Source organism: Aulonocara sp. 'chitande type north' Nkhata Bay, linkage group LG17 (genome assembly GCF_057382095.1).
Source record: "Aulonocara sp. 'chitande type north' Nkhata Bay isolate Kocher_YH1m ecotype deep benthic linkage group LG17, A_spYH_male_GT1.1, whole genome shotgun sequence".
Taxonomy (NCBI): Eukaryota; Metazoa; Chordata; class Actinopteri; order Cichliformes; family Cichlidae; genus Aulonocara; species Aulonocara sp. 'chitande type north' Nkhata Bay.
The window spans coordinates 37,768,606-37,781,755 of NC_141360.1; the positions used below are offsets into that span (position 1 = coordinate 37,768,606).

A 13,150-nucleotide genomic window follows, 5' to 3' on the forward strand; every position below is an offset into this window, starting at 1 on the left:
TGAAAGAGGTTCCCTCTTACTTCTTCTGTCCAATCTGGGTACCCTGCGCGGCGCAGGAGTAGTTCCCGATCTGCTTTCCGAAGCGGATCGCCATGGATATGTCACAATCGTCAATGGCGACCATAGCCACTTTTTCTCCGGACGGTCCAAAAGGGTTCCCCACGCTCACCATTTTAGGCTGAAACACAGAATGAAACAGATCACGGTCATTCATCGGCATTTAAGAATGATAGTGGGGATTTGAGAAATCCCACTAACTGTATCTTATTCCCTGCGTGAGTGTGCTTTGTTACAGTAAATTGCCTCAGCTGACTGAATTTGGTTAAAACATTTAATGCTCGATTTCTTTCTTTGTTTCTTTTCACACAATGTTAGAAATCTGGCAGGGGCGGCAGCGCGATCAGCGCGGGTCAGCGCTACACAAACAACGTCTAGCTGACTTTAGCGGCGGCGCTCAGGCCTCTCTGGGCTTAAGATGACAAAAAAGCCCATTGTGTATTAGCTCGCACCTAATGATTACAAAGTAGCCTAATTCTTCCATCAAGGCCCGTGGCCGACGAATGCTGATCTGAGAAAATGTGGCTCGGCTTAGAAAATCAGGCCACAAAATCGCTTTCGAGTTTCTAATATCGAACCTGAGAGCAAAGTTCAATGGAGCATTTCCCTAACAATAGCAGCTTTGGAACAGGAGCAGAGTTAAAACCCAAAAGAGTTTCCACCAGGGAAAAAAAGGAAGTGCATTCATGGTTAAAGCTGAGATTTATTTCAAATTCTTTACAAATGAAGCACTCGTATCTTCTTGTCTTGCGTTGAGTGCCTTACAGCAGATGGAGTCATAAGTTATGTCACTCTGCTATCTCTACTAGGGTTATGGTATATTTCTGCAGTGCATAAAGACGGCGGCACTGAAGCTCTGAGATCTGATCGTGGCGCTGTGTTTATATAAAGTTTACATAAGGCTGACAGGCTGAACAATAGCAAGAGAGGCTTTCTAACCACTTAGCAATAGGGGTGGAAATCAGAGAAACTACACCGAAGCGCCTGAAACATCCGGGGAACTGAAGGAGAGCAAAACACCCCCTCAAAACTCTGAGAGCAGGGATCAAGTATTTATTCTCAACACTGTGATATCAGGGTTTACGTGTCTAGTTTAGTATATTTAATGACCCTGAGTGAAGGCTTTATGGTTACGTATGACTCTGCATTATTTTAAGATGAAAAATTAATGCAGTAGAAGAGATGAGGAGACACAGATAGAAAGAAAATGTGTGTGTGTATTCTCTGCTACATTAATCGGTGTAGAGTAATGAGATACTGGTGGGGCTGATACAGGAAACAAAAGAAGAACACAGAGGGGGGAAAATGGCAAAGGACAAAAAAAAGGAAGTCCAGAGAAAAGAGACAAAAGAGAAAATGGCAGACGGGCAAAAACTGAGCAGCACAGGGCTGCACTGTCTTCTATTTTGGCTCAGGTGGGCTCCGGTCCAGGCATAACTCTAACCCACAGGGAGGGTTTTTTGATCACGGCCACTCCCTTCAAAATGCCCCATTTCCACAGATTCTACAAAACACACTTTCACACTTTCAATAAGAAAAACAGGAAGCATGGCACGTCTGACACCGCTGCTGTTTTCTTTCTCTTTCACATGTAATCTCATTTGTACAGGCTTTAGGTGGAAACGTCGTGCACACATACACATAGAGACACAGACAGATAAACAGCTGAGTACAGACAGAAAGCACGAGGCCTTATCGGGCATGGTTGAGCAAGGCATCATGGATGAATTCTCTCATTTTTGCCCGTCTAGGATTCATAGAGTGAATCGATATGAACAAACAGTGAAAATGACATCAAAATTCTCCAGAGTCCAAGGACGTGTCTTAACAGGTTTTACTTTCCTTTTCTCCACACAACAAGCAGCAACTTTAACGTCTGAAAAATGAACATGAAAAACGAGCACATGTGCTAAAAAATGGAGACAGCAGTTCCTTGATTGGCCGCTTGGATCCGGCCAATTTAACAGCAAAATAAACACGTTCACAGCCTGCTGCAACAAACTCTTCTGGTCTCTGTGGCTACTTTTCCCATGAAAACCAGCTAAATAATCTTGTCAAATCTGACCGTCACTTCAGTTCGTTGACTTTAAAAGAAGGCTATTGCCTTCAGGTTTCTAAATTTGAGCCTCTGAGTGACAACAGACCAGGTGGATGCTACCACGTGATTAAATTCTCCCCTCCCAAATAATTAGGTGGTTTGGCTCAAACAGCTTGAGCCGAGTCTAAAACCCGAATCACAAAAATGTAAGACCAAGAGGAAAATATGTGATTGAAATCGTGGGTCCTGCTTTTGTTCCTCACCGTCTGAACAAAACCCAGGCTCACTAAGCTCACTGTAGGCAGGTGACACCCCACAAACTCCAAATATGAACCTCTTGCTGGCTGAGCGCGATGCTTTATCGCTGAAAATCTTCAAGTGTCAACGTCATTAGTAAGTTACGTAAGTTGGACTGTTCCTCCTGAGCGGACATGTCGGCAGCCCGTGATGAGACGCTGCACTTTGGGAAACCTGCTTCATAGCACCACTCAGATGAAGGAGTTAAGACACAAAGTATGTGCTTGACAGGCTCGTGGCTGATTTGACCCTGATAATAACGAGGACCTTTACTGCTTAACCCCGCTGTGAAATATGCACAAAAATGTCCCCTGTGGGCCATTTGTGATTAGGGGCACCACTGGACTCCAGAGGAAAATAAGAGCAACATGTGGCTTTCTAAGCTGTAGAACAGGGTTGTCAAACATAAAGGCATGGGGGCCAGAATTAGCCAGGTGAAAACTCCAATCCGGCCCACTGGACAAATTTGGAAAATATGAAGGAAGAGATAAATTTGGGGCTTTTAACTATATTTTACAACTTTTCTTACTCCACCACGGCCATTCATTTCACACCAATTAAGGAATAGAGAAACAATTAAATAGCAGGGTTTTTTTCACTGATTATACTGCACTTCTTTTTCTTATACTGAGATATTTCAAGGATCAAATGTGTCATTAAAAATCTTTACATTGACACAAGGGGAAGTTTCACTGGTCCGGCCCACTTAAGATCAAAGTGGGCTCTATGTGGCTCTATGATGAGAAATGAGTTTGACATCCCCGCTACAGAAAGTGTTAGCACAGTGTTAGAAGAAGCTAAACAGACCTAGGTTTAAATGATCCACATACACACATTATGTATTTTTACATTTTTAGAGCTGCACCTTTATAAAATCTAGAGTTGATCGCATTCAGATTTGATCAAAAATAAAAAATAAAAACAAGGAAGGAGAAGTAGAAATGATCCGCTTTCTTTCCTCGAGCACTTTAGATAAAATGAGATTTAAAAAAATGAAACTAATGATTAAACAATGTAAATATGAGCAAGCGTGGGAGCAGTGCTGGAGAAAAGCCTTTAAAGGGTGAAACAGAAGGTTCTTGACCTGCAGCTGCTCTGATTAACGTCTTATCAGCATCTCTTTAGATTTCAGTGGATGGTGAAATAAAAGCAGGGAAAAAACAACAAAGCTGGGAGAAGAAGAAGAAGGAGAAGAAGAAGAAGGAGAAGAAGGAGAAGAAGAAGAAGAACCGAAACCCGGACTCTTGCAGCTGTTACAGGTGCTGATCACACAGTAAACTCACATGGTATAATGTACACTACATTTACTTGGAGCCTGTGTGTTTGTGTGTGTGTGAGAGAGAGATACTGAGAGCATAAAGAAACATCGACACACACACAAGTGGACGTGCTTTAATACATGAATGTTTTTGTCACTGTGTAATGCATACTTGCAGCTAAAACTAAGACTCTGCTAATTCATGTAAAGCTGATCACGAGCTAAAGATATGGGTCAGCGATGCATTCTGTGTGTGTGATGTGTAAGCATAGTTCAGAGTTTAAGGTTTAAACGAGGCCAAGCAGAAAGAGTCAACGAACGTTGGTCATGTATCCCAGAGATATCAAAAACATCAGTTTTTGTTAACAGAGCTTTGAGCAACAAGAATGTTTCCGGATCACCAGAAATTCCTTTAAATAAACATATTTTCCTATATTCTGCTGAATAAGACTTGAGACTTCGCTGATTGCCCCAGAAGCAGCAGACTCAGGGCTGACAAAGGCCCCACAAGTCAGCCCCTCACCATAAACTCCCACGCTCAAGCACCAGATGTCGAAAATGGAATTAAAATGTTTAATCAACCGTTTTGGTCTCCGTAGCCATCTTTGGTGATTGGATACTGAATGTGATGACGAGGGTGTGGATCTGACTGCGAAGCTGCATGCTCATTGGCTAAAGATTTTAAAGACTTTAACCCTGTCCTTGGATTGACCATAAATTTAAAAAAATGTAATTAGGATTGCATTCAATATGAAGTCTTCTATAAAAGTCATTAAGAGAATGCAGTTTAGGCCCCACTATAGCTCACCGTGCACTGAAGGGCGGAGTCCTTACTGGAGTCTGCCCTGGGCCGCTATATGTGGCACCCACCCCTCCAATAACACACACACACACACTTCTGTCCCCACCTTCTGCTCAGCACTGTTGTCCAGTAAACTAACGGACAGTTTACATCTTTTGTGTATTCACTTTTCAGATCCAGAAGTTACATCTATCTTTTACCGTGTCTATGGATGTATCTGTGGATCCCTACTGGCAGAGTTGTCATGTCTGTATGGCATAAACAGCCCAACATCTGATCAAAACTAGTCTACTAGTTGCGCCGAAGTCTGCCATCTGTCAAAGTTTTAGAGTTTACGCAAATGCAAAATCAGTTTGTGCTGCTACTACTTTTGTTTTTATGAATTCCCATTTAAATTGCTGTAAATGTTGCCATGTCTATAACTGAACACTAAGTGTGCCTGTTAGCTTCAAACATGAGCTGCTTCAGGCTTCTCTCTGACCCCTTCTTTTAAAGTGCACTTGGCCCTCGCTTTGAGGGGCCCCATGAGAGGCTCTCATTTACCTTCCGCCTGACTTCGTCGAGGATTCCCTCTCTCTAAGGTGTCGTCTCCAGGGGTGATAGGCTTGCTGCAGCCATGGCAACGCACTTGATCCCCACAGCTTACCACAAAGACGAGGAGGGCGGAGGGCGGAGGGCATGAGGTGATTGGCCGAAAACCCGCGTTGCGCAAGCACACGCACGGATACACACAAGTTCTAGCTTAGGCAAAAATGCAGAAAAAGTGTACACTGTGTGTGTCTGAGGGGGACACTTTCAAGCCCACACACCGTTTTCCTCCCACCAACACAGACGCACACACTGACAACTCCATTATTACGTGCCTGTCTGTCAAAGCCGACATGATAACTTAGCCAGCCCCGCGGCCAGGATAAAGAGCAATGCTGCACAGACTGTTACATGTAGCTCAATGACTGACCCAGAAAACACCTTAAACACTGTCACAATGAGCAACAAGCAACCTGAAAGTGTGTGTGTGTGTGTGTGTGTCGAGTGGGCAGGACAGAAGTGGTGATTATGTCCTTGTTCACGGATGTGCTCGGGGAGTATGGAAAGGATGTCTGCAGAATGCGTTTACAGGCGTGCACATTGAGTGAGCGAGTGGCGAGCTCGTGCGTGCGGGAGCGATGCAGGAAGCGGCGAGCAGCGCTGCAAACGTCCACATAATTCACTGGGATCATAAAGGAAGGAGAGCGCACAGTCTTTTATTTTATTTGCAGTCGCCTGAGGAAACGCCATTGTTACTCTGATGACTGGATGAAAATGGATGCCTGAAAATGTGCCCTTGATGGTTTTTGGTGCTTGCGGTTAAACTGTGCAAACTACAAAATAGGACCAAGCGTGTTTTTATTTTCATAAAGTAGCCGCAAAAGAATGGTTTTAATCAGGGAAAAGGCTGGAGCCAAAATAAAGACGGGCACAGAACCAAAACCAACTCTGGTGTTTGTGTATGTGAGTGAAGTGAAGTGATTTTCGATCATGTCACACACGGGCTCGCGTATCCCACCTTCCCTCTGGCAGCAACAAACTCTATCATGTCCACATTACCTCACCTGCCCTGTGGCTGTGTAAACCTAGAAGTGTGAACACACACACACTTTACACGAGGCTACAATGTACCATGTTCAAGAATATATGTTACTGCCATCCCCATCGTCTCACGGCTTCGATCTATCTGTCAGTGTAACAGACGGACAGCAGCCATTGTTGGCTCGAGGCTTTCAAGAGGCACAACCAACATGCAGACGACACATAAGCGGACGCAAGAGTAACTTTATCCTGTTTGGACCCTCTCGAGAAAATTCCTTCCCCCTAGTTGGCAAAGTCAAACAGCCGGTATGCTGACATCAATGGCATTACCTTCCGAATGATGTGTTTTATCTGCTTGTTGTAATGCTTGAGGTATGTCATAGGCGCCTTTTGTCTGCCTCTTTGTCAGCAAGCTAATGCAAAACTACTACAACTAGGAATCGTGAAATTTCTGGTGGAGGATGGAGGATGGGCAAAAGGAGAATCCTTTTGATCACTTTTTTATTTTTTAAAGTTGACCTTGGTGGAAGCACAGTTCATAGGCAGGCTTTGGCTCTTTGTCTTCTTTTGCTTAATTAATAACAATAAACTTTTGCTCTTCTTTTACATTACTTACTTACATACACAACTTTAGGACTCTGCCTGGTATATACATGTACATATGCAATTAGTAAAAATCCTATTTTTTGTTGCATCTTCAACTAGACTTTGGCTAATTATGATCATGTGACACAGAGGTCTGAGTCTGGCCTCTGAGGTAGGAGCTACTGCTGCACAGTGACCATCTAATTGTTATTTAAAGGGCCTCGCAGAGCTCACAGCATAAAGCGATTAAGGATCATCAGGGTTGATGCTAATGTTTTGCAGGAAAAAAACCTAATGGTGCAATAAAAGCCGGATCTGACAGGGATCACAGAAGAGATAAAGAGATGCAGGGAGAAGAATGAGGAGGCCAAGAGGCAAGACAGGAGGAGGAGAATATTTTACTGCAGGGAGGGCAGAGCAGCTATAAACTGTGTGGATTTTCTCTTTCTCTCTTTCTACTTTTATGCCCACCTCCCCACAAAAAATTCCACTGAATCACTGTCTTTTGCACAGTTAATAAGAGGTTTAGGTCATGCTAGGTGAGGTGTGTGAAATTTCCTCCCCTTAGTAACACCCACACACACACACACACACACAATATTTCACATCGCAGCAGAGTTAGGAAGGAATGTCAAAAATTGGAGAAGGTGCAAAAAAAGCAGATATAAGACAGAAAGGTGTAGTTACTGTATCTCCACAGTCCAAAACACACAATCCACTGTTCCTACTGACCGCTAACTCTGCACAAAACAAACCCGACCCAATAAATTGCAAATGTACTGCATTCATCTAACTTCTCACTACTATTTCATTCTGAGGGCAAAACTTTGAGCGACACAACAGGTGATTAATGATAGCATTTGAAGTTAGATGACAATCTAAACAGAAGCGTGCAAGCTCATGATGATATTTATCATCTGTTATTATTACCAGAGCCTAAGCTTAAAGTTTAGACCTGCCACTCTGATGTTGCCAAGGAAAACACAGCCACTGCTCAGTGGGTGTCTACCCACCTGTTTGTCTGCCTGCCTGCCTAGACTCGAGCGTGTTTATTTCACCTGAGTGAATGCTTATACAGGAAGGCAATGAGAACTGACAGATGATGAGCAACAGCACTGTAACTGTGTCCTTTCCGCTTATGCTCTGTTTAGGTATTTGTAAGTAGCAGACTCTCCAGGCAGGCGGAGCAGTGGAGCAGAAAAAGATACAAGTGATGCATGAGGAGACTCCCTTAGCCCTGGGCAGTATGTTTCTGAGTATTAATCATAAAACTGAATATCATGACAATGTTAGTGCCTACCAAAACTACAAAGCAAAAACCTTTTAATCAGATGTTACACATAAAATTGAACTCCTAAAAAAAAACCCTGACATTGACTTTATTTACTCACTTGAGTATTTTTATACCACCAACTTGTGCTAAATATTGTTTTGAGAAAAGAAGAAAAGAGGCTCAATACATAAAGCTGGACTGAACCATGGAAAGACATGAGCGTACGCATCAACTGTACCATGTGAGTTTACAGCTGCAGAAGCATAGATTGTATTTTAAAGATGGCCATTCCCATGACGATGTCAACCACCAGTTTCTAAAATCCACATGTTGAAGCTTCAACTTTAGCCTCAATGTGGTTTGAAAACTTAACTTTAAACCCATGTTGGGGTTTTTGGAGCTTGGTGTTAGCATATTTACACGAGTACTAAAATACCAGCTAACGCTAATCAAGGTTAGCTAGCTTTAGCCACAAACTGTGTGGGTTCAAAACAGAGATGATTTATAGTTCAACCTAAGTATTATACTAATAAAATGCAAGAATGCACTCACCTAAACTGAAGTACAAACTGAAGGCACACTATTTGTCAGATAATTCCATCAAAAGTCTTTTAAGAAGACAGCCTTCAGTGACTTGAATTAGTGGATATGAAGCCTTTAGGCAGCATAGCGATCACCCTACAAAGAAAACAAGCTCCTAATTTGAAGCTTCAACAAAACCTAAACAGGTATAGATTTTGTTTGTAAGCCCTTATGTTTATAAGTTCCTGTATTTTATGAAATGAAAATGTTTTGGACCTGGGTGTGCGTGTTGATCATTTTTTTAGTATTTTGGAGCCAAGTGGCCACTCGAGGAAGAAAAATATTTGGTACTTTAGTCTTGCCTTAATTTTTCATCCCTTGAGATTTAAGTTTTCTAGTAAACAAAGTTTCCAGGTCTGAAAAATGACACAAGCAGAACTCATTCAAATAGTCAGGAAATGGCAACTGCTTCAAAAAAATGCACTGAAAGTCTAACTAGACAGTTAGAGGTCGAGTGGATCATCTCCCTGTATTTTACCTTGTCCATAGCATCCTCTTATGTCACACCTACACTCTGCACGTCCTTCCTTCACTACATGAATATTCTCTTTGGTCTTCCTCTTTTCCTTCTGCCTGGCAGCTCCATCTTCAACATCATTCGTCCAATATAGCCACCATCCATCGCCTCTCTAACTTTCTATCTAGCCTGAGCTGTCCTCTTCCACCATGACAACCTTCAGCTTGGCCTCCTGTGTTTTATAAGAAAATGACCCAACTTCTCACCAGATTTATGACCTCATTAAATGCTGTATACACGCTTTATGGGGTAACTACCTTGTGACTGAGAAGTCACTAGTGTCTGTGGATGCAATGCCCTCATTTTCTTCAGATCTATCCCTTTTTTGACATCCAATTTTTAAAAAACAAGGTGCCGATGGCCTCAATGTTCAGTTCAAGTCTTCACAAACTGATGCATGACATACGCATTAGCTAACTTATTTATAGAGTGTTGGAAGAACACTGTGGAGCAATGTTATGACTCGTGGGTCCCCCTTGTGTTTATGGACAAACACAGGGATGACGTAATAATCATCCCTTCTACCAGTGACACATTGTTATTGGCACGTTGCGGTAATATCATGCAAAGAAGCAAGTGTCCACAAAAGCAGTGAAGAAGCAGACCGCTAGCAAACATGTAAAAATGTTACGATTTAACTAAATATTAGAAGAAGAAAAAAAACGGCCTTAAAAGTGATGCATGACTTCATAAAGAAGTCTAACAGAAAAGCCAGGTCAAAGCCTTCAACAGCCAAACAACAAACCAAAACCACACCATCTACGACAGCATTTTCTACAGTGGAGACTAGACCAGAGCCAAGTGACAGAGTTAGTCCAGTGGACTGTACTAGAAGCAGAGCGAGGACTAAATGAGACCCAGGCGAAGGGGGAAAAAAAGCCCAGTTGGGGACTAAGCTAGAGGTCAGAGGTTACCTCCTTCTTATTGAGCTCCAGCCAGGCGGTATAGAGAGGGAGCCGCAGAGCTCCGCTGGAGTCCACCAGACTCCACCCGTCCTGGGAGAGAGACACCGTGAGAGAGAGACACTGCATTAGACCTGCAGCTCACAGCCAAGCCTCATCAGCATGCGTGTATGCTCTTTACTCACGTGAACGTGTAATTAGTGCATTTTTTGTGATTCTTTTTATACTTTTTGCTTCTTTTGTATCTGCAGATTAATTGCGTCTTTTCATTAAGAAAAGCAATAAATTATGGAAAAAAAAAAAATCAAAAGTACGGTGACGGAGTGCGTCTGAATCTTTGTTCCCATCAGCACAACAACAGCGCTGCACGCGAGATGCCTTCATGCTCCGCGGTTACATTCGCTACCGACCAATTTGCCGACAATAACGACATCCTACTTGCCCACTTCAAAAACACCTCTCCCACCACCTCGCACAATAGGCAACAACTCACGCACTGCCGCCTTTGGACAAAAGCGACTGTGGCAGATTTACGTCACGCTGTGAAATGCAACGCTGTGTGAAGAACAGGTGAAATTTACAGCAGGAAAAAAACAGTGGAAACATTCAAACACGTGAACGTCCCGAAACCCGGCTACCAGCATGTCGACAAAGCCAGTAACACAACAGTGACACAAGAACATGTGCAGCACTATGTGATGATTACAGTAAGTTAGTAAAAAGTGATCAATATTTTTCCTCTGAGGGGGTGTAGGTTTACCTACAATGTTTGAACATGAACACATGTTGCTGTATCGTATTACAGTTGGTAAAATAGCAGCTAAAGGTAGCTAAAGGCACTGTGTGTGTTTATGTGTGATGATAACCTCAACTGTCTAAGGTCTGTGGAAACATCAAGAAGAACAAAGAATAACATGGCCTCTTCCTCTGAAAACACACCCTGACTGGGAATGCAGTGTCTGGGGCTTCACCTTAAAAAAAAAGAGAACTACTTAACCTTTTTTAAAAGCACTTAGTAAAGACAACACACAAAACCTTCACCCATGTCTGTGCAGGAACACGAGATAGCACGCACAGACACAATGAGCCCTGTGCCCTTCATCTGCAGCAAACACTCACACAGAAGTGTATGAGTGAGCGTGACACAGTTAAACACCTAAAAAGGAATGCGTGCCACTCTGTTGTGCGACGGCCACCCGGGCAAGCTGATGTAAAACTGCAACTAAAGGAGGATGGATGACTACTTCAAAACCACTGTCGGGCTCTTTGCAGCGTATCTTAAAAACAGTTATCCACTGAGCGCGTGTACGTAAGGCTGCGCGCGCGCGCGTGTGTGTGTGAGTTCACGCTGCACACCCAAATAAATCCTGAAACATCAACAAAGAGATGGATAGAAGCACGAAGACGAGGGTAAGAGTCTGTTTATTTTACAGCACAGACTGAGATAAGTGTTTGGATCCACTCTTCTGGTGACTAAAAGCGAGACAAAGCAAAAATCTGCATTAATATATTTGTATTTGGTCTTTATTTACAGAGACTATTACCAGGAGCCTCCAATATTTTACCCTCTGAGACCTAATAAAATTTCGGTATGCATGTATTTTGAAAAAAGTTGGGATGCCGTGCAAAATGTAACTAAAAGTCAATTAAACTGACACAATATGGAATGGATGAGAGCATATGATGCTATAAACCTGTGTACACCTTTCACCACTGACGGTATACACCAATTATATAAGCTTCCAACTAAATAAATTAGGCACTAATGTACCCCCATACCACCAGAGATGCAGGGTTTTGAACTGAGCGCTGACAACAAGCAGGATGGTCCCTGTTCTCTGTATGTTTTGTTTTTGTTTTGTTTTGTTTTGTTTTACTTTTCCAACATTTTCTTACCCTTGTTTCAATGTTTTTGAGCTCCTTTGAGAATATTTTGACAATAATTGCTACGTACATATTGTTTAACAGATAACCAATTACTTAACTGAGCTGAAAAACAAGCAGAGTGAAAATCAACTTTGTTAAATTTAAGATTCGTACGTTTTCGATACCTTCATAACACAAAACCATTTTTTTTAAATATCAAAAAAAGCCTGTCAGTGGGGGTGAGTAACAGGTCTCTAATTAACCGAGAGGTTCAGTCCTGCAGAGGTGGAATGCAAAACAAACACACACACAGCATATTAAAAAACATTTCACACTACGCTGTGAAGCAATTTGCACTTATGTTCTGATGATTAAAACGCCGCCACACAAGCAACCTCGGTGAGTCCGAGGGAAGAACAGCAAAGGCAAAAGTAAGAGTGAACTTATGGTACTCGCTAAGCCTGTCTGGGAATGCTGTCTGCACACCCTAACTGCAATTATCACAGCCAATATTAGCCGGCACGATACTATGAGCATGTCTAACATCATGTGGGAAAAACACTATAATAAAAATACTGCAAACACACGGGCACGTCATGTCTGCAGACCTGGATTTAGGACCATGAGGATGGGCTACATGAAGGTTAATTATAGGTTATTTTTACATTGTTTTAGCTTTAAATATGATATAAAATGTTACTAAGATTGTTGCTGTAAATTCCAACTTATTAATCATTTCCTTGGTTCCCTTGTGTAAATGTACTAACCAACAACATATTAATAATAATAATACATGAAATAGAGCCACAGGATTATTGGAGTACAGCATATGTGGGAAGTAGCAAACTTATATTTACTGTTAACACTCTGATAGTAACTAAAGAGGTACCTGTGGAGTTCATGAAATTAACTTTAAGGTTGTAGTTGCTGCAAGGTTGAGTGAAAACCTCCATGCAGGTGGCCTAGCAGACACACAATCACGATACAACTCATATCCTGCCCAGTGTCCTAAATTGCATCATTTCCTGCAACAAGAAGCATCACTTCCTGTAGTTAACACACATCAAAACCCAGGAGAAAACCTCCAGCTGCTCCAGGAATATCACTTCAACACACTTTTTATCTGTGTTTGCGTCTGTGCATCCTGTTTGAGTTTGCTAACACAGTCGGCTGTCCTTGAGTCTTTGCTCTATGGAATCTCAACAATGTCTTTATCCTTCCATTGGTATTGTGTGGCATTCTCTAATAGGGGTACACACATTAGCACACATTCAGAAACACGCACACTCTCGATTTGTCGGCCCCCCTCCCCCGGATTTAACCGCATGCACACCCAGCTTTCCAGTCGACTCTCATCACCGCAACAATTGCAAATCCATGTCTGTTGTCATGCCAACCCTCCCC

General features: G+C 42.5%; 1 protein-coding gene across 10 annotated transcripts in view; it reads right to left on the minus strand.

Moving 5' to 3' along the window:
* Window positions 1-13,150, minus strand: part of celsr1a (cadherin EGF LAG seven-pass G-type receptor 1a) — a 96,506-nt gene that overhangs the window by 30,122 nt on the left and 53,234 nt on the right. For 7 of the 10 annotated variants that reach the window (XM_086268474.1, XM_086268475.1, XM_086268476.1 and 4 more), the window contains exons 7-8: window positions 9,893-9,973; window positions 21-178 (exon numbers count right to left, since the gene is read on the minus strand). In XM_086268474.1, the coding sequence (XP_086124600.1) occupies window positions 21-178; window positions 9,893-9,973 (239 nt within the window). The remainder of the gene's footprint in view (window positions 1-20; window positions 179-9,892; window positions 9,974-13,150) is intronic. The other 3 variants (XM_086268479.1, XM_086268477.1, XM_086268478.1) reach the window with 1 other exon arrangement.